Raw genomic sequence first — 27,068 nt, forward strand, 5'->3', positions numbered from 1 at the left:
TTCTACCCTAATAGTCTCCCTGTGTTTTGCCTTACTCGGGTTTACTTGTGTTTGACTATTCTGGTCGGCTTGGTCGGTCAGACGGCTACCTACTTACCTGTCTACCTAGCTAGCTAGTTGCCTGGACAGCAGTTGGTCGCAGCAACGGCAGCAGTGGCGGATGGCGATCCAGCTCGTGCGGGCGGGGGGCGGGTCGAGCTGAACCAGAGCGGAATGCAGAACAAGCTGTTCATTGGGGTGCTGCCGGAAGCGTATACACCCAGCGGATCATCTAGGTTCCGTTGGCGGCGGCAACAGCAGCAGTAGCAGCCTTCACCGCGATGGAGCCTATGCGCTACGGCCGCTGCTGATGCTAATGCCCTTGCAGCAGTAGCAGAAGCAAACAGCAGTCGTCACTCCACAGCCTGTCATTACGCATCGCAGTATCCACCACTACCGCCGTCCTAGCGTAGAACACAGGAATAGCGGCGGCAGCAGCAGCAGCAGTCATCGTTGTCTAACCGACCGTTGACTCCAACTAGCCACAAATATGCTCTTCATGGCCTGCAGGATGGCCCTTCGACAGTTTTAACTGTTCAGGCTTCCAGGCCCGCTAACTTGCTCACATGCAAATTCCATGGTAGTGTAAACATACGTGCATATTATTATGTTGTGCTTCGGTTTTGTCAGACGGCAGTTGTGCTTACAACAGAATCAAGTTGTGCTTAAGCAGCAACATCAGCCGCAGCACAAAGCGAAAGCAGCTTTTCGTCTGCGTCACGACGACGAACAGTTTGCTTCGAGGATTAAGTATCACTTCTCTTAGGAGCCAGCCACCAGTGAAGGCGTGAGTGAGGGAAGTGTGGGATAGCGGATTGGGTTTCATCGAGCGGGTCAACTTCGGTGCGTGGGTTTGTGCGGGATACTCACGACAATCGGCGGATGTTACTGCTGCTATAAACTCGGTGCTCGCTCGCTACCAGCAGCAGTGCCACAATAGAGTTTACCGGCGCCGCTGCAATAGTCGTAGTGGCAGTTCATGTTCGACCGGCGAGGCCGGCAGACTGAAGTCCCCTCAGTTTGCACTTTGTGTAATATAGCACGTGCACAGCATGGTGCCTACGGAAGCTGGCAGGCAGCGGTTAACGATATACCCTGTTCGTTTCCTTCTGTACTTGCGTATCGTAAGTGTAACGATCAACTACTGTTTGGTAACAGAGGTACCTATGGAAGTCCATCAAATCAAGCATGGGAAACATTTGTGTGCTCAAATGACCGGCCGCCTACTTAACTCATGAACGGATAGCTCTCGGAGATTTGTCCGCGTTCCATACATAGCACGAGAGCCTTCACATGCCTCCTGGGCGGGCTGAACAGCTTCGTCACAACTACCAGCACTGACCAAATGAGTCGTCGATCCTCTGGGACGACTGCACAGCGACAAGAGCAAGCGGGACGGAGAACTATGCTCGAATGTGATGATGATACGCTACGGTGGTTCTAGCCGACTTCCCTCGGCTGGATCCCCTCTTCGGCGGCGCTACACTAAAGCCAGTGCACAGGCAAGAGGGACTCAAGTTGTGGCCAAGCACGCCAGTTGGCAAGTCAGACGCGCTCCTATAAGAGGACCGTTCTTGTCGTGCTTGCCATGCACTGGATTGCACGCGCATTGTCTCTGTGTTATGATTCAGTAAGCTTTTCCTATCGTTTCGTTGATAATAGCCTTGACAACAAATTTGATAGAATTCAACGAGAGTGTTACGACGTACGTAATACGACACATGATCGCTTTGAAATCAGACGGAAGTTTGTATCAGCGTCGTTTATACATCTAGGTCGCGTAAAACCTTCAGTGACATCCTGACATTCTTGTTGACAACGACGGCAACTATGACAACATGCAGACGGCGAACGCAAACTTTTTGAAGTAACCCACTGAACTTGCAGGCTGATGCGACCCGTAAACCGCATTGTATGATGTGTTCTGTGTGAACCATGTCGTTGTTATCGTTGTTATTGTTGTTGTTGTTGTTGCTATTATTGTTGCTGCTGTTATTGTTGTGATTGAGTAAGTGAGTTTGTCGAAAGAGTGTGCAAAGGAAAGCTGAGTAATGTATAACGAGTAAGATGTGTGCACATCGTGTAGCGCCACCGCCTCTCCGGCCGTTGAAACGTGTGAGTACATCAAGTCTAGAGAAAGGCATCTTTAGTATTTCGTCGATATTGGCCGAGGGGGAATCTACATTGTCATTATCGTCCTGTTCCCCACGAGCCACGCGCCCATCGTCTTCGTCTTCTCTGTGTCCTCGCAAACGGACACTCGAAGCAGGAAGACGGAGGGGCGGCAGTGGTGGACCGGCTCTCGAACTAAATAATCTACGGCGTAATGAGACACTGCCGAATCTCGAGAGTCCCGCTGTCGAAGTGTTAGAGCTCCAGACGCAAACAATGCCAAGCCATGTATCGACCTTTCTCCGGGCTCGTCAGCGGCGACAAGATGCAATTGTGGAAAATGCTGATGAAACAGGTTAATATTATCCTACTCTAGCCAAATCTAGTAGGTACTAGAGAAAATACTAGCCATAGACATAATGATTGCCTAAATCTAGCAGTAGCGCAAAATACACACTAGTGACGAGTGTTCAACAGGAAGAATGGTGTAACGGTAGAAGAGGAACGGCGAGACAGCGAACGGCCGTCAAAAAAATCGCGTTTGTTAGAATTGTTTTTTACCGTGCGGCGGCTATCTTGTGCAGACAGATGGAGGAAGTTATTATATCTATCGAAAAATTCGAATACTCGTTAACAAATTCGACACGGATAGAACTATATATATAATACCAAACACTTGAAAACTGGGCAGCAGCAACGAACTTTGCTACGGACCTATATACGATACGTTAGGCCTTCCATAGTACACATAAAAGCTCCAGCTAGCTACACAGTTTTTGGACATATGAAGCTGTTGACTATGCCAAATCTCAAGTGAGTTTTTTTTCATTTCTTGCATTACTTCATGGTGTTTTTGAGGTGCCTTGTCTGAGCATAACAACAATTTGAATCGATTTAAAACTTCCCTTTTAGGAATGATGCGGAGCACGTACGATATGTAAGGGCTAAATTATTTACAAACCCATGGACAAACGAGCATAATAATACAGTTTGTTATCTACATATATCTGTAGGGTAGAGCTATAACAATTTGCAGCATATACGCGCTGTTCAGCATCATTTGACGACCATTACTGCACTTAGGCTCGCATAAAACTGAACTTCAATAAGCCTTCAATGGGATATTGTCTGCTGTGACGGCATTACGAGCGCGGTAGCGCCATCCCCCATCGACGAGGAGTATCATCAAAATATATTGTTCACGCACAGTAAGGCCATTCTGCCCCTTTCTCTCGGTGAGTTTATGTACGTGTGTCGCGTCAAGGGCGTTCGTTCCTTTGCGAATGATTTTGCTATGCCCCTTGAAGCGGCACGTGCATTGAAAAGTGAGGGAGCGTGAGTGGTGCGGTGGGTTACGTGCGCCTTTGTACAAGGAAACGTCGTCATGTCATAGTCTGGCACCATCAGCAGCTCTTTAATTATTTTTCTTTCCTCGTGACTTCATGACATGATAGCTGGTTGAGAATCAGTTCTTTCTCTTTATTTCAATTTGGCCTCCTGCTTTACCTTCTCCTCCCATCATACAGTTGTTTGCGATCATCTCTCTCAACAGCCCTGTCTCTTACTACTACTTTTTGCCAATCTGACGAGCGTGGCTCTAATCGTAAACAAACGCTGTCTCTATAAAGCCAGTCACGTTGCAAGCATATGCCATTGGAATTCCTATCTACACATGTATAATGTATTCGGGATATTAAAAATGGTCGCGTTCCATGCGTATTCTCATAGTGGGGCGTTTTTAGCAGTATCGAGTTTAGTACTAGCATTTCTCTCACGTTCCTTCAAGATTATGTGGTGTCACCTCAATTTTTGTCCCTTAAGTATGCTTTGACTTGATTACTAAATAGAAGCAGTGCTTTTACTGCATGAAACTCAAAATCAAAGCGGGTTTACATTACGTGCGCTTGAAAAAAAGCGCACACAGTCGGGCTGTGCAGGCTAAACGTTCGCGCAGATAAACGATGTAGTCGACTTTGAAACCCATCCATTAAGAAGCCTTAGCGTTGTTCAATATTGAGTGACAATAGCAGCTGTTACTGATTGTGTGATATTCGCAGAAGAGGAGAAAGTCGTGCGGCTATGAGCAAAACAGTCACGTGAGGTTTTAGGGTACATAGACGTCAATCCATACCAGGACTGCAGGCGGCCTCCTCTCCAACCGCTAGCCAGTGCAGGGCTGGCGCCAATCTACGATCTTGTTCGAATCGGTAACATTGCGGTAGCAAGTATTGATAACTTTAGTTTAGGAAAATCGGGTGATGCTGATCACCGATGGAAAAGAGATAGAACGACGGATCTTGCTTGCTAACGAATAGCGTTCTGAGCAATAACACCTATACGGTAGATGAACACGTGTAAACAGGCGGCTTAAGCTTGCAGGCTAATCAAGCATAAAGGGTAGCGTGTAGGCAGATGTACGGATACGGATTACCATTATGGCATAGGCACACTACGCAAAAACTGGTGCCTTTGCCCTTTGTAGATATAACAACCGCTTGCCGCGCGCTAACCTAAATCGCGATAGCAGAGACATATGTCGCCGATAACAACCTCGCCCGGCGTTTTCCCTCTAATATGAACGCCATATGTGATGCGCGGCACTAAACGTAGATGCATATTATTTGTGGGTAAACAACTACCCATTGGGTTTTCTAATCAACGGGTATATAATGTCCTAGAAACAAGCATCTCTTGTTGGAGCTCACACAGTCTGTTTAGCATGCTTTTTGCATCGAGCGGTGCAATAAAGAATTGATCGACACGCTTTAATTTTTGCGCCTATCATCCTTTAGGCCAGTTCCTTCCCTGTTACCTTTGATCCGAAGCGATTACAATGCCGTTAGAGGACACAACGTACAGATGTCAGCAATGTGCTTCTGCTTGTCCGTCCCCTGCAGAACATGATCGTCATAACCATCATTAGAATTCCGGCCCTCTTCTGTCTGCTATATAATAGCACAGAATAACTGCCACTTAGTTAACTGGATACAAGCGTACAACGTCGCGTATATCCCAACGCCGCTACGAAGGCTGCCGGCAGGTTATGATCTCGCAAGAGAAAATATACCTGACAAACAACGCACACTTGATGCTTACGGTCGCATCCCTAGACGCCATGATAGTGTACGACTTCGGACAAATTCTGGCATGTATGTAACACGTAACAAAAAAAATTAACTACATCTTTGGCATAATTATACCTCTACTTCCGATTGTTTGTCATGTAATGAATGTAATTTCCTTTTACCGATACCCTGGCCGTGCTTTACGTTACAAACGTTATATAAGTGATATTCATATATGATGTGGATTGAATTGATACGTTAACGAGGGTTTAATAATACTTAGTTTTTAAAATCAAATCCACACGGGGTGGCCTCGTCAGTGTAAAGTTTTAAACATAGAAGTGATGAGAAATAAAGGTAATTTAATTTACAGAGATTGAACGCGTGTTTTAATCGAGCGCCGTAAGAGCCCTCTTTGATAACAAGGCTGCAATTCCCAAAGAAAGCTGAATTTCAAATGCAACCAAAATTTATATTGCCTGTATTTCGAGTGTTTGCCACACTGAGGTACAAGATACATCGCGTCTAGCCTTCCTAAAAAGTAATTTTCTTGTAAGAAACGAGTGGGAACGATCGCAGTTCATCACACACACAATACGCACCTGTCACAAGTTTTGTAATTACACGACCCACCCTTAGGGTTTAGCTCGTAAGCATAATAGCAATCGCTCCTGCGGTGCGAAGACCGATTAGCAGGTCAAGCAATTTGGCCACGGGCGCTACAGGCAACAATATATACCTCGAGCTTTTCAAAAGTTCATCCTCCTTTTTATTTCCACTTTCATAGCGATAGCACAGATGATTGAAAGCACGTTCTGACAAAGGACATTAAAAAATTCCTTTGGCCTGCATTTGGAATCAAACCAAGTGTGCAGGTTCTCTACTAATCATCCACAGCAAGCTTGAAGAAAGCGTTCCCTCAGCTCACTGATTCGTTATTCTCCGTCAGCAGCATTAACGCAGCACCTAAATTACGGAGGATAGTTGCCGTTGCAAAACATTGAGTTGAGGCCATCTTCGAGTAGCTTCGAGCGCAAGTATATGGTCGGTACAGAAACGGTCTGCAGATAAGTAATATACAAGTACAGCCGCACAGTCCCGCTAATACCTGGGCTATCTGTCGCAGTTACGCTGTAGATAGCCTTCAGTTTCCCCAGCAATCGGACTTCAAACTAGGTACACAGCAAGACAGGCTAGCCTAGTCTTCTAGAGGGTTTTTTTTCTTCGTCAGACATGTTCAGCCAAATAGTCTTTCAACTTATTGTCGGGCGGACGTTCTAAAGAATCGAGTCTCTCGGCTAACAGGGATTAATACATAAATCTAGCTATAAGAGAGTCCTACTAGCGCACGGCTAGAAGTTGAACCGAAGGCGACGATCATTCTTCAACCATTCGAAATAATAAACAACACTTTGAGGCAATAGCGGCCGACATTGGCATTGCTTTCGCGAGCTTATGAAAAATATTGTATTAATAAAGCGCACCCTCCGTAGGCACAAACCTGAAAAGTGACATTTTGCTGGCTGAAGACCTACTTACCACTCGAGAATCTCACAGAGGCAAGACGCACCCCATTTACCAGATGTCAGGTGAGGCTACAAATACAAGGTCTAAATTAGGCAGAAAGCTGTGCTCTTGTAGATAGCCCTAAGAATAAATAATACGGAGCTAACTAAAAACGCGTCATATTTTGTGGACATTTTCGCTGCAAAATGTCCCTTGAGTTTACCGAATTTGTCCAAAGACGACACAGTAGCATAGCGTACCAATATATAAAGTGTACCGTTCAAAGATAAGTTAAATAGGTGCGGCATGAATAGCGCTCCCTAAGGGAACCCGCAGTGTTGCCGGAAGGAGAAGAAGGTTATTCCGTTCTGTAAACACACACATGAAGGATAGCCATGTAATAAGTGGGTTTCAAAGGTGAACAGTGGCGTGTCAAAACCCTAGGGCGTCAGCTGGTATAGGAACAGATCTCTTTGTAAACTGCGACCATCTTGAAGAGGAAAATTAATAATGCCCTTTACACCTGACGGACAAACATGTCGACTAACGATTACAACTCAAAAGCTCCATGACTCTTTCGAAATCAATAGAGGTCCGTAGGAAGACTTGCCTTTGTCTTCTTTTGCCAGAAATTTTTCAGAAGTCGACGTAGAAGGTAAATGACACAGCGAAACCAGAGCGTAATTTCAACTTTAGATTAAAGCTTCACTCTAAAGTGAGGCTGAAGTTGGGAGTATAGAGAAATATGAAAAATCATTTAGTAACGCCACTGCAAAATCTGGAGAGGCGAGAGGCAACAGCCGCGGTATGTGCCTTGTAACCCATGGTAAGGGTTCTTCAGACTTGGCCTAGCTGCTACGATTCGATGCTACACCACCAGTGAGATGATGGCCAAGGCTTCAGTAACACACTAGCCTTTAAGGGAGCTGAGTCTTGCCACTGTTTACGAACACTCGTGTAGCATGATCTCACATCTCATGATATTCTACGACTCACCTGCTGTGCTTTTCCTGTCGGCACATATAAACTATAATAAACTGCTAAAAATAAATAACTTGAGCCTGGTTTGACTACCCGCTTTTGCAACAACTGTCTAACGGGCGTTTTTTTTTCTTATTTACAAACTTTATTACAAACGCCGCTCAGAAAGTCTGTGTGCGCCCCAAGTAGCTAACGTTTCGGCTTGTACTACGTAAAGCCCAAGTCCGCTTATAGTTCGCGTCCGTGGAGGCATTATTCCACTAAGCAGTGAAAAGATTACATGCACCTACGCAAATCGGCCATAAAAAAGCTACACCTTCGTGGGAAACCCGCAGTGTTTGCTTTATACCTAGATCTGCGAACCCCTTGTCCATAACCAACAGAATTAGAAGCGGTTGGCAGAACGTTTTCTAGCGCGCAGGCTGGACGTAAATAATAGAATAGAAACTTCTGAGTGGCAGTAAGCTCACCTCGTCTGGACGAGAAGATTCTACAAAGGTCGTTCTAATCTTTAACCCATGTTTTTGTTGTCTGTCTAACGGTTCAAAATCGTTGGCTTTCGCGCATCGGTATAAAGTTCTCTTTAACGGCATGGGAAGTCTATTCCAAGACGTATATCTTGCTTTCGAATCGCCTGACATAATACATTTCGTTGAGTCCTTCATGGGACTCAACGACTTCAGTAGGAGCACATGTAACGACTATATAACAAACATGCATGTACTATCTTCTTTTAATAACAATGTCTCTATAAACTTTTGACGGTTACGTGGAACTCTAAAAAACCCAACTTGCCTTTCGGATCCCAGGTTGTTTTCGTATACAGCCGTGGGCGGAATAAGTTAGAAGCATGCGTTTGAGACTGAAGGAATAGATTAAGACCGAACAAATCATCAATGCAGGCTTATTGAAAACAAATTATTGAAAAATCTTAGCTCTTAATTAATTGGTCAAGTCGAGGGATTCAATTTGGCAGGTCTTCCTAATATATTGTAAACTAGTAAACATTAATCGCGTTCCTCACCTCTCCATTTGTTTTCCCACTCGACTCTTTCGGTTCCTCGACTTTCGAATTCCTAAAAGGAGTTCCCGTGTCTATAGCGAGCCAAGAAATTAGGCTAAGCGCTTCTCCAGTATTAAAAGCGTTTACAGGCCCGAGGTTCCACTTTGACTTTATAGCTTGAGCCACAAAGCGGTACACGCTGGTTAAGATAATTGCACGCAGAGTCGCTCTCATGCTTGCAAAGGGGCACGTGTTTTCGTTGACTATCGCAATTTGTACGCAGAACTCTTAAGGCCAGTTGCCGATTTGCACTTGCATTATATACTATCTGCTCTTTGGTAATTAGGAAAGAGTAAAGATAATGATTTTCTGTCATATTTAGTCTCAATGGATTATACATGACGGGATTTCTTATCTCTGAAATAAGTAATTCCAGTGTTAGGAGTTGATCGTCATGACAGAGGCGTTATCGCCGTTGGACATTTGCCACTATCTAGCGACGAAATCATCGGATGCTGCTGACTGTTTTGGATATTATTGCACGGAAGGCAAATCGCAATATTTTGAGGATAATAATAATAATAGCTCCCAATATGCGATCAAGTCTAAAGGAATTAAAGTGAACAAACCATGTGCTTTGGCCACCTTCCACTTCAGATGCGCAGACTGAGGTTTTTTGCGTTCCGACGGAAAAGTATCGACAATGCATCGATATTGAGGGGAATGGTAGGAACGATACAAGTTCATCACTTCCAACAGACCTGAGCTAGTATCCAGTACGATAGGAAAAATTTAATACCATATATGAGTTCATTGGCCTGCTTCCCTTGAAGTCGTTACATTGGAAAGTGCAGCATCGTTAAAAAGCTGTTTTACAGAATCTAACTTCACCATAGGGCATTGAATGCACTAGGTGGCGTGTAAGGTCTACTTACATTAACGGGTCTGGTCGCCTGTACGCCTAGCCTCAAGAAAAATATGTTTCGTGTTCGAGGACGCATGGCTTAATTTGAGAATAGTGAACTTACATAAATGTGCCTATGCCGCGAAGGACAAAGCCTATTGCTGTGCCTGCCAAAAAATTGCGCTACGTCATTAAACCAATTCTATAGTTTATGAGAACGATAATAGCATATGCCGCCATGTCATATAGTATCTGAGCGGAAAACTATATACTTACAATTACTTCATTGGAACCTCATTCGAGTATTTAGCACGGATACAAGCCATAGATTCGTCTGACCTCGTCCTGCGAACTGTAGGCAACGCACGAGGGTGGAAGCTCGTTACGGTTGCTATGCGCCCCATCAAACTTTAGATATTAGTTCCTACCTATAAAGACTATGCATCGATTTTCTTCTATACGACACCTGCCACTAGCCGTACAATTGTACATATACTGTCATTATTGCAAATCGAACTGCAGCCGTCAAAGGCAATTATTTAATAGTCCAACACCGTTATGTACGATGAAGGTGATTAAATTCAGTAGGATGCTACAGTGTCCCACTAAGCGAACAGGCCATCACCATGGGCTCTAATAGCCATGCAAGTTACACCAAAAGAACTTTCCCATCCTGTGTACTGTTTCACGATGGGCGAAAAGCTTGCTTTCAATTTTGTTTAGCGTTGATACGTTATATTACACGGAGGAACGGCTGTCCCTCTGAGGCTACGAAATCTGACTGTGTGAACAAACCTGACTTAGTAGAGACCAGGCCTGAACCCTAACTTAGCTCTTTCCATATAATTGTAAAAAAGACTATCGAGGCAATATTACTTTAATTAATAAGGTTATACAATTTTTTCTGACTTTAGATGATTAGCTAATTACTAAAAGAGGTGATATCTTATTCCGTACATGTGAAACTCTATTGGAGCATATAACAAGAACGACGAATTGTCTGCAATATACTCGTACCACCAGCCTTCCGTCCGCCAAAAGAGATCGAGTAACTTCAGCTTTCCAAGCTTCAAGCCTAGTGTCGGTGTTGTTTCAACCTGGAAGGGACCCTGCCATTGGTTTCAGATGATCTGTGATTTATTATCAAACTGAGTAGCTTGACAGGGCGTACGCGGTGCGTATTGTGCGGCTCTGAATGAGTATATGAACTTGAAAATATCTTCAACAGGTTGACGAAAAAACACGCGTGTATGGCCAACGTGACCTCGCTTAACTTTATATACATATATGAAGTCTTTAGCTTTCTCAAGTCAATCTAGATATAATCTCCCCAACCTTTGAACAACAATGAAACATACAGTGGGAAACTATAGGCGCACTATATCCGACTGCACAGACGGGTTATAAATGCATAACTTTTTTTACTTTTGTAGTATTCATATGATTACGGTTCCGGTTCATTCAAGGACAATAGGGTAACAGGGACAGGACAACGATAAGCTATCTGGAAAAGGAGCTGAGTAAAGAAGAAGTGCAGGATGTTAAAATGTTATTGACGGGCAAGATAGCTTGACGAAGGATAGCGATAGAATTTTTTATTTGACAGGTCGGTGGTGGAGTGACGATAAACGAACGACATGGCAATGGCCTAGACAGCCCGAGCTCCTCACCCTCGAACTGAGCCGTCTTACGATTTTGAACATCTGAATATTAAACTATCTGCCGCTGCGCTCTGGGAACTCTTTAAAGCAAAGACAAGTAATCGTCGACGTCTAACTTCAATACCGTTGGTTGTGATACTAACAACGTATATTAAGCAGCTTCTTAATACCCACTAGGGTCGCACAGGACTGAGGCTAAGCTAAGAACGAACAAAACAGGGCAAGCAACAAGCGTGCAAATGGTGCGCTGCTATGGTCTATTGACATCTCCAAAAGACGCGGAGAAAAAATCAGGCAATGTATCAGAAAAGAACACGTAGCAGCAAACAGACCCGTAGCAAAAAAAAAAACCAATCTATTATAGGCACAATGTTAGCGCAAAAGAAAAGTATCGAATAAAATAAAGCGATACAAACAGAACAAGCCCGTTTCGTATTTTTACTTCGGTGCAACTGACGAGCCGCAGCTATCGGATGGCCATGCAGCAGCTGGTGGACACACATACAACAGAAATCACAAGAAGCAAATGGAAGATTATATATTAGAGTTTTTGCAAACTCATCGTTGGAGTTTTCTTAAAATAGCTCGTCTACCGAAGTACCAAAACGAAAAAAAAATCTATTACCCATACATATAACACCAGCAAACTAACCAATAAAGTTGGAGTGCTAATAGCTACTTAGATTAGTCGGACGAGAACAGAATTTCAAGTAACAGGAAGGACGGAAGGAAGGAAGGAAGCAAACAAAATCATTTTCACTCCAGTATCGAGACTTAGTATTATGATAAGACGTCGATCGTTTACGTACAAGTTGGACGAACGCAAAAGTTCACTGCCGGTAATCGTTAGCCAAAAGTTGACAATTGCTCAGCATTGAGCGTATGGACAATAATAGCTCAAATGGCCGACTACCTACTCCTAGAACTATGAGCGATACACGACTCCAGCTAGACATGAGCCCAACAATAGCTCGTATTGGCTAAGCCTTGTCGATCATTCGATCGACCGATGAAGTCCCGATGCCTCTCCTTCTCATTCCTCGAGCGGCTACACAGATACATCTCAATCAGGAAAAGTGTCTTTTTTTTTCTCTCCAACCTATTGCAGCTTACACATTTTCGCTTCTTTTGCCCACAAGCTTTCAAATAAATATATATATATATATATATATATATATATATATATATATATATATATATATATCAAGCCGAGCGAACTGATTCTAAAAACAATTTGTTTTTTCTATTGTTATTACGTAAAAACGAGTTTGCAGCTACGTCTGTTTGTTCTTATCGCTTTCTGAACTACCTGACATACATATAATGGGGCGCAAAAGTCCTAATCCAATTTTAATCTCCTACTACGTTCGGACTAGTATATTCACTTCACTATGACGAAACTATCCGGGATACAGATGCATTAAATCGGCCACAGCGTCACATGGACTGTTCAATTCTTTGAAAAGTAGCTGAAAAATGCCCGATCTGCTTCAAGAAAACGTGATGTGATTTCCGACAGTAGTTAATTTAAGTAGTGTTATATAAATCGTCTTGTTTTCCTTCCCAGCGTTTGTTCCGCCGACTACGAGTTGAATAGAATTCGTGCTATTATATTAAAAGATGTAGGTGTTGTCCTACCAACGTAGGCTCGGGGAGGTAGAAAATCAATGAATATATATGTATATTGCTGCACGCATGCATTTTTGCTCGCTTTTGTGCACCGTCATACTTTCTTTGCTCATCGCCCAGTTACAAAAATACATTAAAGATCCTTCCCGTGTAACCAAACCACAGAAGTAGTTTTCGACGTATGAAGTGTATTTATGGAACTGCCCTGACGGCATCATCGCTCGGTTCGCCATTGTCATTTATTACAATTTCCAGTAGCAGCACAAGTTTCAATTGTACATTTAACTTTAACTTAAAGAAATGAGTGGCAATGGCAGTGATAGTATAGTCCGAGGAAATCATTGATAGCACTAGCGGACGTTAAAGTGCATTTAGTAGTACAATTACTTACTGGAGTGGGTCGATGAAATATAACTTGGGCGACCATATGCTACTGCCCTGCTTAAGCTTTTGCCCTTCGGTAAAGCTGTTTATATGTTTGTCTATGTAAATTACTATAGCGTTTAGATGAAGTGAAGTCGATAATTGACAGCTATCGTTGCTCCGATTGCCTTTAGGTTAATGTCGGACCCTCCGACGGGAATTGCTGATCATATTATCACTGACAAAATGAGTCACTGCCTTATTGGCTCCTTTAATCATCGGCTCGTATGTCCACCATAGCCATCTAACGCCTGTTGTTGTTGTTGTTGATTCTGACTAAAAGTGTCAACTTGCGGTCGCCTTCGCGACATATCATTCTATTATTATTTCTATCATCATACCCCACAGTAAACAAAAACAAAAAATCTCGACACAGATAACATGAGGTGTTCTTCAAATATTCGATAGGATTCAGTAATTGGGTAAGAGCCAAACACTGATAGAATAGGTTCATAAAAACGTGATTTTCCCTAGGAGAGAACACTACGAACAGTTTGCTTATGTCTGTGTATCTCTTGCGCATAAGTTTACGCCACGACTCGATGAACTAGATGTTCGAGACGAACCGGAACAACATTAATGTCCCTTGTTCGTAAACGAGATCCAAATAAGCCTCAATTCAATTTGAGCTCTCCTTTTTAGTTATCAATAAAAGATATGTTTGGACGTTTGGCCTACACACTAGGAGGCCAAACTACAGGATCACACACTCATTTTTACATAGTAACTCAAACCACTAGAAAAATGAAAGTACTATCATACTCGTACGACATAGCAGGGTACAAAGTATAAACAGTAAAAGTATAGTAAAAAGCTTACTCGTCAACGTTGTCTATGCCACGAGTTCTAAACCTTCAAGTGTAAAATGAGCAGGCCTTTCATTTTCGTTCACAGTGTAAAAATGCTCGATGTTGATACGATGCCCTAAGACCTAAACATCGCTGTCTGCAGGCGTCTCTGGCATCGGTCCGTGTTCAACTTTAGATTCTTCGAGTAAAACTTATAGGTTGCGAATTTAACATATTTAAAAGAAAAGAAGGCATATTTGAAAGAAAGAAGGTTAGATCTGAGCCCCGGGTACGTTAGATAGGCGCACGGAGGCGTTTTCCAGACAATAACTGCTTGTCTTCTTCAGAAATGTATTCTTAGTCAGTCAGATATTTTTTTATCTAGGTAGAAAAAGACAGGGCGATAGTATTTAACATCTGTTGTTATCTAGTGGCTTTCAGTGGTTTATTCTACCAGGTGTTTTGCTGGCATCTAAGTAAATACATTGGACTTGTCTCATTGATTACATTAAAAGACCATCCTGAAGCGCAACAGTCACGTGTCGGTTTTGGGTTGTATCCGATGAATTCCTGTTGTTCTTTAGGTAAGAATATATTAATTTTCAAATAATTATCTGTAATATTAAAAGGCTCTTTTCAGTAGTGACAGTGGACGAGTTGCCCTTTTTTAAGTTGTAATAATTGGGTCGTATATACAGTAATTTACAACGAATTCAAATTTAGGCGCCAGCAACAACCATACGTCCTTGTTCCCGAATATGCTTAGCCAATCAGCCCGGCGCAAATTTGCTCGTGGGTCATTCGTACTGCTGAAAGCTTTATGGTCTAACGTTCCGCACAAAAGGCAACCACGGTATCAGCGCGGTTCCCAGCACAATCGAATGAACTCCGCGCTTTGTCACAACAATTTGGCGGCATAACAGTTGTTTCGCTGGATATAAAATTTAAGGGTCAAGGACATTAATTCGGAATTTAAATTCGTTTATAACTCTGTGATTCCTTGTGGATAATGAACAAGCGTTTCTGTCGCTAATTTTTCAACTTTTTGCTTAAGAATTGAAGACAGCCTGCTATGTCATATTTCAGAAGGCTCAAGCGCATAACATAGTGATTAAGTCTCTCAATTTTGCTAGCCTAAGAGAACAGATGACTCATACCTTAGATTTTCAGCAGCTGAGAAACATCAAAATCTTAAGATCATTTGTGTACTCTGATGGGTCGTAGCGCCTTTTCACTATATTTTTATCTTGTCTTTCCTGTTCTGGTGCATTCCCTTTACCAGTCGGATACTCAGTCGCAATGCCGTCGTGCAATACCGTGGATTTTAAGTAACCTATAGATCTGTATTATCATATTAGGGAAAACTAGTTTTCTTCTCTTAACAAGGATATCAGATAAACGTAGGCCGTGCAGACGAACGGCCTGTTGAAGATACAAACAAATCTAACCTGGACCTTCCCTTTTGAGCTGTTTTAGGATTTATGTCTGCATAAAACAGATATTGCAATGAAGTGTTTCGGGTGTGATAGAAATGTCATTGCTGATGGTCATGCTTATTCAACACACCACCGTCTACCACAATTACACCCTAAACTTAAGGTTTAGCCAAAATGTTCTTTTGTCGATTCGCAAAGTAGGTATAAAGTTTAAAAGGTGGCTTTCGACGGCATGAAATTTCAGCTTGACAGTGGGCAAAAGTCCCTAAACATGCGTCAACTTTAAACGCCCAAGAATGGCTAAAAGGCTCGAAAAGACAAATCGGTGGAGCTTACTTGGACGAATCCTTTATTCCTCAAAGTGACTGTTTGTTTTCATATAAAAAAATCAGGCATGTCAACAATGACCTTTCTAACCACTTTGATGATTTTTTGAATTTGCTATATCTAGGCTCTATCAAGCATCTCCAAGCTTGTTTCATAGAAATATTTCGCGGATTTTTCTGAAGCCTCATGGAAGCTGGCATCAACGTAGACCATCGGTTTTAGGCAGAAAGTTTTTAATATCGGCGGCGACGTTCATTTTAATATACCTGAAAGCATTACATACTAGCTGTCCTTAGCTCGAATAGATCGATCCAGGGTGCGCTCGTATCTAGCCATATATGTACAGTAATTTAAATACAAGATCGCAAAAGTTCTACAAAAGTAGACCTTTAGGTAATTTCAGTGATCATCAGTAATCGTTTAAGATATCCTCACAATACTTGGGGCTGAACAATTGCGATTCGACGATAGCAATGCAACCGTTCTAACAATCATTGCTAGAATAAGGAGAGGCCATGAAACGTCTGGGAAAGTATGTACCATTCGAGCTAGCAGCGTACCTCTCGAAGAAAGCATGACGTCTAACAGATAGGTGTGAAACGAATTTCGCTATATTGATGCGCTTTACATAAGCCATTTTTCCAACGATTTTTTATCGGTTACTATATACATATATTATGTGTAGATCAAATATAATCCGACTAGAGCTAACGGGGTCAAGCAAAGACACGAAATGCACCTTCATGAAACCTTTGAAAGACAGACAAGCTGTGTTGGCGTACATATGCTCTCGAATCGGCTGATGCTTCTGAGGACACTGACCACCAAAGCAATGCTGAAGTATTCATCGTAGAACTTTTCATAGCAGACATGTATTCCTTCAATTGTGCTGTTTTCGACTGTCGAATGCTATCTTGTTCGTGCTCTTTTGTACCCGACCGGTTAGATATTTCATTCAACGTATTTCCCGAACAAGTTTGCCAACACGAAAAGGATCCTGTTTAACACTGTTTGAGCGCCAACAATATAGTCCATTTGTACGCTTTCCTCCTATGAAAAAACTACTAGCTTCAGGTCTGCGCAGTGGAAACAATGGTAAAAAAGGTGCAGGCAAAAGCCGCGGCGGTACAAGAAGCATACAGCGTAGTTCAGTTAAATGGTCCTTTGGGCAAAGGAGGAACTTGTTGCATCGCACGTACGGCTACAGGTATATGGGACATTTGGAAAAAATCTGTCATGGGAATCACATTGGAACTGAATTAGCACATTGTAAACGCCGTTGAGTTCGCGTTGCCAAGGTCCCGCAATGGAATTGATTTCGTATATGGATTCATCAATTGGTGGGAACGTTCAAAGATGCGCAGAACCGGTTTATCGTTTCTGTGGCAGAAGAGCAGCTTTGCGATAGCAAATAGAAAAATCGGCGAGGTCCTTTGAACAAGGAAGGTTAACGTTGGTGAATCCCACAAACATGATATGGAAAGGTTTCAAACGCGTCCAAAGCAGATATATCTTCACCTCGTGCTTTCATCGTCTACAGACATCGCCGACGGAAAGCAGTTTAATAGCCGATACATACTCTGCGTTACTGAAGGCTAAAATCTGACATGGCTACAACACTGTCAACTAACCATCTAGCGCCAAAATAAAGCCGTTGTTGGAACTATCGTTCAGGTGTTCGTTGCATGTTAGACAATAAAAGCATACCAGATTCGAAAACGTTAAGGGAATCTTACCGAAAAGCGAAACATAATAATCGTAATTTTATTTCAACAATTCCTTCCTTACTCGGCTGATATGCACAGAATTTTTTTCTAATGGGAGAATATCTTCGCTTATGTGCGTTTACGCTTAGCGTCTATATTCATACCCAGTTACAGATTGTGGGGAGAGATTTGGATTTTTTGGCGTGGAATCGTGAACGAACCGTAGCAAATGTTGAGTGTCACTCTATGTGGGAAATGCGTATTTATGCGAAAAGTACGAATAGATGCTTTGAAAGATATATATATCAAAGAAACTTGAGCATTTTCTTATCCCCAGGGGGTAAATATCAGAGGTATACATGTTTTGTTGTAGACGTATTGTTGCCTTCTATTCGAATAGGGCATGCGTGAATTTTGCCCGTCAACAGAGTCCGACGATCGTATATCCCGCGCAGTACTGTTTGCATATGATCTACATGGTAAATAGCTCGTGCAACTGATACAGCCTACCTTTTTCTAAATGTTTTTACTTTAGAAACATCGGGAAAAGAAGATGACCTGCTATTCAGTACTAATGAAATGCCTCAATAATACTTATGTCTAACTATAAGCTTGGCGGAAGCAAACGTTTATCTTTAATATATAAATTATTATCCATCATTTTCTATATCGTTCATTATCTCTAACGTGATATATTTCTAAGCTTCGACGAATAGAATCCAAGAGACCAAGGTAAACAATTGAGAAATTTTAAATTCCTCAAAGATTGGTCGGAGCGGTGGATTTGCTGTATACATGATTTCACTGTGGGAACTCCTACAAGGCCCACGATGCCCTCGCAGCCAGTAACCCTACATAATGACAGCAAGTGAATTTTCAAAACAAACAATACCCCTGACGGGTACGCCTGTACGACAACCGCGTGTCATTTGTGTGATCACTGATAATGTCGACCGAATACCTAGCGAACAAAGTAGCTTGCCTATTTAGGAACTATTTGCGCATGGAAACCCACAGGCTAGCCAACAAGGACACCGTTGTAGAACATGTGCTAATTGGAAGGACCAACACGCAGTTTAATAAGCGCTTTTATATTAATCAAGTTTTCGATTAAAGCGAAAGTCGTGCGTTTCGTGAAATGCAACGCTTGCAGCAGGACCTATAATAGAAAAATCAACATAACTACAAACGAATATCAATCAAACGCTTAAATTGTGGCATAAGCTAGATACAAATAGGAGTATTCTTTATAATGGTAGAACAGCTAAAGCTATTAGGAAAGAACGAGATTTCAATAATGGGCCCTTGCACAGCGGTACTGTACAGAGTAGGAATTTTAGGGGCAACCAGTTGTACTTCCTAACATGATATTGTGCGGCTTCTTATATGCGCGTACGGAGAGAAGATGACCGTGACTGACCTCTCAGAAATTTCTTCTGAGAAAGAATCATCATGTTGCAGAGCTGTGAAAATATGGATGATCACCAACTTTTATAGATCAATCCATAATAAAGTTCTGTTTCTCAGAAGCAAGCTTAAAACTGGCAAAGGCCTATTTTGCCTACAGTTACGCTGATCTGGTCTATTGGTCAGCTACGTTAAACTGTGGTGACTCTCGTTCAGTGTTGAATCTTTTTAACAATGATCTTTGAAGAATTTTCTCTGTTGCTTCTTTATGGAACCGATTTTTACTCTTTCAGAATAAATCCGCACGACTGCTTCTTTTGGAAAAGTATACAAATTTGCATTTTAGTGTTATATACATTATCGAACTAGTGTATTCTCAATAGAAAATCCATTTATCAATGTTGATCGGCTGATAAGTTTTTGAAGCTGTACGCATATGTATAGTATTCGTTTAAGCGGTTTCAGTTGACTGTTAAATTTTTTTACGTCCTTGAAAATCGCTATTGAGTGAATCGGCCGAAATTTTACTACGTATTTCTGCCGTATATCTGAACGTTTAGTTCCATTCTAACGGTCGCCATTGCTCATCTCAGGAGTACCGATGCTAAAGAAAAGTTTGCATAACATACTATTGTCTATTGTATCATTTCAGGACTCAATAAAGGATCAGACAACGAGGATAATCTGGAAGAGGAACCAGAGGTGAAGAATTTAAAATACTGGGCAAGTAAAAGTAAGTGGTCGACCTTCTTTCGTATCCCGTACTCTTCACGCACACATTTATAATATATAAGAGACCATACGGCTTTACTGCAGCATGTTTTCACGTAGCCGTGTACACACATGTATATCTGATATAACGGATGCGTCCTTCCGACTCGAAACTCGCCCGTCTTTAATCGTTTAAAATCATCCAGCGACCGTGCTGAATCGCTCACAGAAGGATTCGTTTTGTGTTAGATGATTAAGAAGAACGTGACTGAAGAAAACGGAGAGCACATATTACTGATTATGCTTTTACTGATATTTTAGATTTAAAGAAAACTTTCATTAGAGAGAGACACCGAGATCCTATGTTGTTAAAGCATGTTCGTTGGCTAGCTTTAATAACTATGGCAACAAACATGGCGTTTACCCTCACATAATGGTACCATTACACAGTGATTGTTTGTTACAGCGTTCGACGACGGTTCTAGGAAGTTTTCGAAGAACTTACGCCAAATATTCGACAGTAGTGAACGAAGCTGTTACGCTCAATTAACCTGCATCAAATTTCGGGTAAATGAGAAATATTGAGGGTTGGAGTTTACGCTCTGCATTACAGCGAACTTCTAGACAAAAAAAAAAATGCCAGGCAGTTTAGCAAAATTTTAATTAACAATTTGTTACCTCATTTCGCTGGTCAGTAGTCCATTCCGGAGACCATTTAGACAAGTGGCAGAGGGATATAAGCACTTTGTGCTCTATCTTATCTGGGCTCTTTTAGATATTTTTCAGAAATATCTTCAAGTCGAACGCACTAATAAGATTAATTCGATGAGATAAAATGAAACGGGATCCTTCATTATTACGAAAAATATGGGCTGGGCGATGAAGAGTTAGGTAGCTGATATTTTCCCACACCCGTATTTCGCAATTGTGGTCTTTTATGAGTTAGTAAATCACGACCGCTACAAGTGAAGTTAGTTAGCTGAGGCTACTTGCGGCATTTGTGCTCTATGTCTGTGTAAAAAGTTGATTTATTGCTACTAAGGCTTGTAGACTGACCCAGCCTTATATCAGCCTTAAATTAGTCCTTAATAGAAGGAGAAATATCTGATACAGGCCTCTATATAGGTTAAAGGAACAGTCATTGCACGATCAATCCGGCAAGAGGTTATATATATTGCAGTGACGAAGTGCTTAGATGCAAGGCTACCCTAGCTCTATTAGGAACGTAAGTAATCAAGATAGTGACTGATGTCAACATACTGAAGATGACATATTTCATTCAATTTGGCTAACGTTGACTACTCCTTGATAACCGTGTAGTGTTTATTCATGGGATCGTTTTCGTTATGACATCTTCAAAGAAATTTTAGCTTCACTTTATTTGTTGTTATTGGTAGTTTTGAACTCGAGTGTGTAAGCCGACGGCGCGCGCGGTATAACACGTTTTTGACAATGGTGGATCTTCACTAGCTACGTGTCATGTTGATCACAGCATAAAGAAATAGCTTTTTTTTTTTCTCTTTCTTTTAACTAGAAAATACTTCACTTGGAGCATTAGTTTTATAAAGTTGCCACTTAGTCTAGCATAGCTAACTGGATTCTAGTTAGTTGTACGGCAGCCGAATGGCATCAGTATCATTATGATAGTGTATTTAAACCGGAGCCGGAATTGTTGTTTGTAAACTGTGTTGCGACTTGTTTCGGCGAACTCATGTTGCCGTAGCACGCGAGCCACGTTATGTCAGGGGCCCTAATTCGACCCTTCTTAAGACCTTGTTATTTAAAGTGCGCCTGACCTATGCCGTCGTAAATACTGAAATGCGAAATAGCCAGATTTTCTAAATTTCTTGACGTCTACCGAAGTACCTTTGTCTTGTATGCTGCAAAAGCAGAAAGACTTTAGCTCCTCCAAAAATTCACAGTAAAATTCGTCATCTCGTACAAAAACTAAGGAATCTCTTCCATACGAGTAAACCATGACCATACCCGAACGCCATAGTTCTCAATATCGTTAATTAGTATAACTAAAAAGTTAATTACCATCTCTTATTGCTGACATTTTAAGCGCTATCAGTTCTGTATCCGTCGTGTCAGTGACGAGTATAGGTTAAACATCACAAAACGAGTAATTTAAATCTTGATTTATTTATCTTCATTCCTTTACAATGCTCCTCTAATTTATTGTTTAACTTTTATTTGGTAAGGTAGGCCATTGAACGCAATGACACTCACATTCAGATGTTTGCAAAGCCTCCCGAGTGGCTTCGTTTGTAGCTATCATCAACAGAAGAATAATAACAACTGTTCCTATGGGCACTGTGTCCCGCGTTCTTTCAGAATAAGCCCTGCACACCCTCTACCATTGTTATCACCTCTGCATTTCTTCCGCATTATCTCTAACTACTATTACATTATTAATATGACGAGGAGCCTCCCTACCTGAAGGCTTATGAGAATGAGCAGACAGCTTGCGCTGCTTGCTACCCACGCAGGCCAGCCGTGTACAGGCTCTTTTGGTCGGCCCACCGCCACCCCGTCTGTATGTCCTTCTCGTCCCGTTGTTAAAGAAGCTACATATACCTGGCCATCATTGCAAACACGACCGCCTGTCTCTTTATGTATTTAAATTAGATGAAAAACTAAAATTTATGGAAGCGTCACGTTATAACGGTTGTCACGCCAAATGATGACATCAATTCAGTTGTATACAAAATTAACTTCACCTCCCTTTACATAGCATATATATATATATATGCGGTTAGGTCAGTCATCAGTTCGCTGTCCTATCGGTTTCTTGAACTACACGAGTCAGCCACGGAAGGCATCAACGCATTCTTCGGCGACAAATCACACCACTAAAAGGCCATGGTAAGCAGACGCACAGCAAGGGATGATCTGTTGATGTTTATTTTTCTCGACAAGCCACCGAATCGCACGAAATATCTGCCACTTTCGCCCAAATAGTGCTTTTTTCAATGCCCTAAGTGTCAGCGTTCTACGCTCTAGATTCAATGTTCTTATCACTATATGGTCGTCACCGTTTTTGCACAGCGTTCGCTTTCGTTTTTCATCTAGAGATCACTATCTCAGTCCAGTACTCGTTGCCGTCCACGCTCTGCTCCGCTCAGGTGTTCCGACACGTATGTGACGCCGTTGTAAGTATTTACGTGACACACTTTTTGCAACCCATACCCACTTTCGGCGGTAGCAAAAGTAACCAAAGAAACTGCTGAGCAAGCTTCTTGCTAGTAACTCTACTTTGGAATTGATTTTTTACCTCCAACGAAATTCACAATTTCACAGTAGGCCGTAATCAGTAGTACGATGTCCGATGCAATAAAATGTCGTCTTCCTACCGAGAATCTCAGCGTTTCGCTAAGATGACTTGTCGACGCCACCCAATGAAACACAAGCTTGACTGTTTTGGCTTGACCAATTTACTGGTGACGGGCCATTTTTCGCAGCTCTCTTTCACCGCATTTGACACACATATAGTGTGGGACGGTACGCTAGCGTAGACAGTTGAACTAAGAGCGATAGATGCCGGCGATTCAGGCCTCGCGAATGACATATAATCGACGACAGGCATGATTGAATAGAATTATATGAACGAATAGACCCGCATAAGCATATTGCGAGGTGCACGTAGAAACTGCAACAAGAGTATACTGTACCATTGATGGTATACGACTCTGCATTTATCCGTTTGACCGTCTGTTCATATTGTTGCTGCTCCATAGGCAGAAGCAGTAGTGGAGGGCAAAATGTTTGAGATAGAAGAGTAGCAGCTATGCAAGAAACGTCCTACTCGGGAACAGAGAGTTACTTAGACTGAACATAAGGTAACCCCAAGCTTAGGGCTAGAGGCAGACTCAGCACTACCCCTCGTAGTAACGGTAGCTTCTGCAGAGGCAGCTAACGAATACCTACATTCTAGTCTAACTATGCGCTAGGAGCGGCGCGGGAAGATCCTTGCTGCGTCAAGACAGATGGACGGACAGACAAACATGTAGCTCTATTATTAATCAGCGACGTAATTGACGATTACATGAATCCCTCAGAGCAAATGTAAATTAGCATAATGGACAGCAAATTTTATGTGAATGTGCTTTCGAGCACACCTTTACCTTGTTGCTTCGAGGGTCACGAACGAATGAATCCGTAGACGCCTGAGCAGGACGAGTACAAGGTATAAGTGCATTTGTTGTTGTTGTAGGTGTAATCTTTTTCTAAACGGAATAGTGAGAAGGAGAGTCTTAGGAAGAACATACGTTCATTCAGAATACCCCACTATCCATTCACGGAAACACTTTCTTCCCAACCTTATTACTCCACCACGCCTGATATATTATTTGACCATGCTCGCACATACTGCTTACATTTGCGAGAAGCTTGGCGGTTAATGCTATTTAATTTTGATACATATCAGCTCTGCATTTGTCTGATACCATTTGTGTGTCGGTCCGCCGATCAGTTGATTGGTTCACTAATTCGGATGGTATACGGCGTCCACACGCATAGTCCACTAAGGTACAAGAGCACTGATACCTACGGAATGAAATCAGATGTTGGATTTTTGACTTAACAGTATATGAAGGACTAAATAAGAAATTATGGATTCGGTTAATTGTGTGACAAATTTTAATTAATATTATGATTGTTAACACTAGATAGGGCATACGATGTGTGCTTAAGGTAAGCTGCGGGCCCACACAGCCACAAGACGATGTTTTTGTGCTTGCATGTTTATGTAATTGTTACGTAGTGATCACTGCGTTAGCTACTACAGCAGAGGCAATCTTTCAGCGATTCTGGTCAGCCCAGCGCGTCCTAGTCGTAAACTCATAGGAAAGTGCACTCGTGGTTTAGAGTATATGTGATGAGCTTCGAATGAACATTAAGGTGCATCTAAACAACATTTCTTGAGAAGCTGTTCTGCTCTACTTCTTCCCTGTTCTACCTTGAATTTAAGGAACATGCGTAACTAAGAAGTGTCCTAAAACTAATTTTCTCCGACACTGTTGGAGTAATATCGCAGAGCAACATGCGATTCCAGCAGCTAAATTCAGATGAGGCTAAGTCTTATTATTCAAAGATTATTCAAGCCTGTATAAAAAAAAAAAAGTCTTTCGAACAAGAACTAAGGAAGGTCATTTTTTCAGCTTTGCGTCTGCACTGACAGCACACGGGCCCTATGTGTTTCGTTCACGGAATACGGCAGCCACTTTACTACTCAGAGTCAGTACTTGGGAAATTTATGGATATCAATGCACAAAACGGCACAAACTGTACTAGGGTTAAAGAATTTAACCTTGGGCTTTGATGCTTCGCCCGTACTGAGGCTACTACAAACTTAGAACTTTCGCAGGCACTTTCATTCTCAGCAGCGTTGTTTTTTGTTCTTAAAATCATATTATTATTCATTATTTCGCACTGGACTTTCTACAGCAAGAGCGCACAAGGGCAGTATAAAAGCTAGTTGTATTCTGCAACTTCGTTGTTTTTGTGATAGCTTCGTGGGTAACGTATCCGTCTGCTAATCCTAGGGAAACATGGTGGGCTGGGTTCGAGTCCGGTCGCAGGCATACTTCATTTCGTGCCGGAAGCCAGCGGTGGAAGCATTTGCTGCTGGGAGCGTTTTGTTACTCATGCATTGCAAGTTTATAGTACATATTGTGAGTGACTAGGTCGTTGGTCATGCTAGCTCGTAACTAGGGCTTGTGTACCCTAACTGCGTCCAAACTAGTAGCTATGTACTATAGTATAATAATACAACGGGTACTGTAGGTATATCGGGCAGCAGATGTAAGTCTATTATATAGTCTCATATCGAATTTTTGTGATATTCTAGTTAGATTAAGATTAAAGCTAGCGATAATCTAGTCCAAACGTCAAAAAAAACAAGATAAGCAGAATAATTGTTAAAATGAATGAGATCAATTGGAATAATCAGAGACTGTTCGTTGAACCTTTATAACTATCTTAATGGGCAGATACTTTTGAGAGATTTGTCAGATAGGGAGTTTGACATAAACGGTAGCTACATTTACTGCCTATAGTAAGCTATTTCCAACATATTATTGTAGACCTTTTTAGATTCATGAGGTTAGACGGAGAACTCACATCTATCAAACTTATTTGCTCGGAATGCCATCATACAGGATGGAGTTTACGCTTACGGGTCCTGAGGTATCAAGGAGATCTACAGACACCGCTTTAAAAATGCCAGATTTTGTACGCATAGCGTCACTATGTGTAATTTATCGATTCTTAGTGAAAGAGTTATGCCCAGCATCTTGAGCCGAAATAAGCATCTGTGTGCGGACAAAAAACCCTAGTATATCTCGGCCTAAACAATGAAGTGGGAGTTGCCATAATTCATGAATAGAAGACGCCCGGATAGCGTCGTTTCGGCTCAAAGACAAGCATGCTTGCAACGTTAGCTGGGGAACAAGAATATGGTGACTGAAAAGCCCTATAGAATAACGTTACTCGTTTAAAAATATCACCTAAGTGATACGTTGAGGATCTTTTAGTTATGCAATATATTCGAGGCACTGAAGCCGTCTAACAATAGCTTGAATCTAGACTCGCTAGCAAACCTGCTTTTTTGCGAAATAATAGAATAACTATAAGAGGAAAAATGATTCTAACCTGATGGTTAGTCATCGTGTGAGACAAACAATAGCTCCTTTTACTCTACTGATAAAACGGGTCTTTCAGAGAACGACCGTTATCAAAACTATCCGTTACAATAAAATTTGATTTCAAGCTTTACTTACACTAAATTAAAATGTATTACATTAAAAAAAAGCATTAGAAATGCTCAAATTCAACCGCATCGAGTTAAACAATAACTGCATACATGAATGAATATATGGTACGCGTATTTATGCGCTTGTTTTTCAAGCCATGCCATGTCTGATGGTAGGGATCAACATATGAGTCTGTCTTCCACGTTCGCTTTTAGCGAACTCGAACGTAAACTCACCCTCGATGCAGGACGGAACAGATGGAAGAGGCTCACTATCCGCTGTTTTTTTTTTTACATCATATCTAATAAAGGCTTACAGCCTTTGTAGAACTCACAATTGTCTCAAAACAGTCTTGTACTCTTGTCTTCCAGTGCGGACTTTAATTCTCTAGGTGGTGTTACTAGCTTTTTCACGAGGTTTACCGTATAGTCAATGTACTGTTTTCCACATTGCAACGTAATGCTCTGTACATTAGTTTATACAAACCGCTTTTTCTCTCTGTATTCGAGGTAATTTCTTTTTAGACAACACAGAAGTGCTGTACGTTAACCCGTTTGTTTTTCGGGCCCGGGCTTCTTTTTGAAATGCGAATAACACCCAGCTACGCAGCCTCTT

The 27,068-nt window shown here is 41.8% G+C and overlaps 1 protein-coding gene across 2 annotated transcripts in view; it reads left to right on the plus strand.

Moving 5' to 3' along the window:
- The window catches only part of LOC147754642 (uncharacterized), a 38,182-nt gene continuing 11,114 nt past the window's right edge, over nt 1–27,068 (plus strand). Inside the window, exons 1-3 of one of the 2 annotated variants that reach the window (XM_086975255.1) lie at nt 1–2,506; nt 19,640–19,720; nt 20,165–20,265. In XM_086975255.1, coding sequence (XP_086831381.1) covers nt 2,107–2,506; nt 19,640–19,720; nt 20,165–20,265 — 582 coding nt within the window. In that variant the 5' untranslated portion in view covers nt 1–2,106. The remainder of the gene's footprint in view (nt 2,507–19,639; nt 19,721–20,164; nt 20,266–27,068) is intronic. The other variant, XM_086975256.1, reaches the window with a different exon arrangement.

This window comes from Varroa destructor, unplaced genomic scaffold, assembly GCF_002443255.2.
Source record: "Varroa destructor unplaced genomic scaffold, Vdes_3.0 BEIS01000007.1, whole genome shotgun sequence".
NCBI classification, from domain to species: domain Eukaryota; kingdom Metazoa; phylum Arthropoda; class Arachnida; order Mesostigmata; family Varroidae; genus Varroa; species Varroa destructor.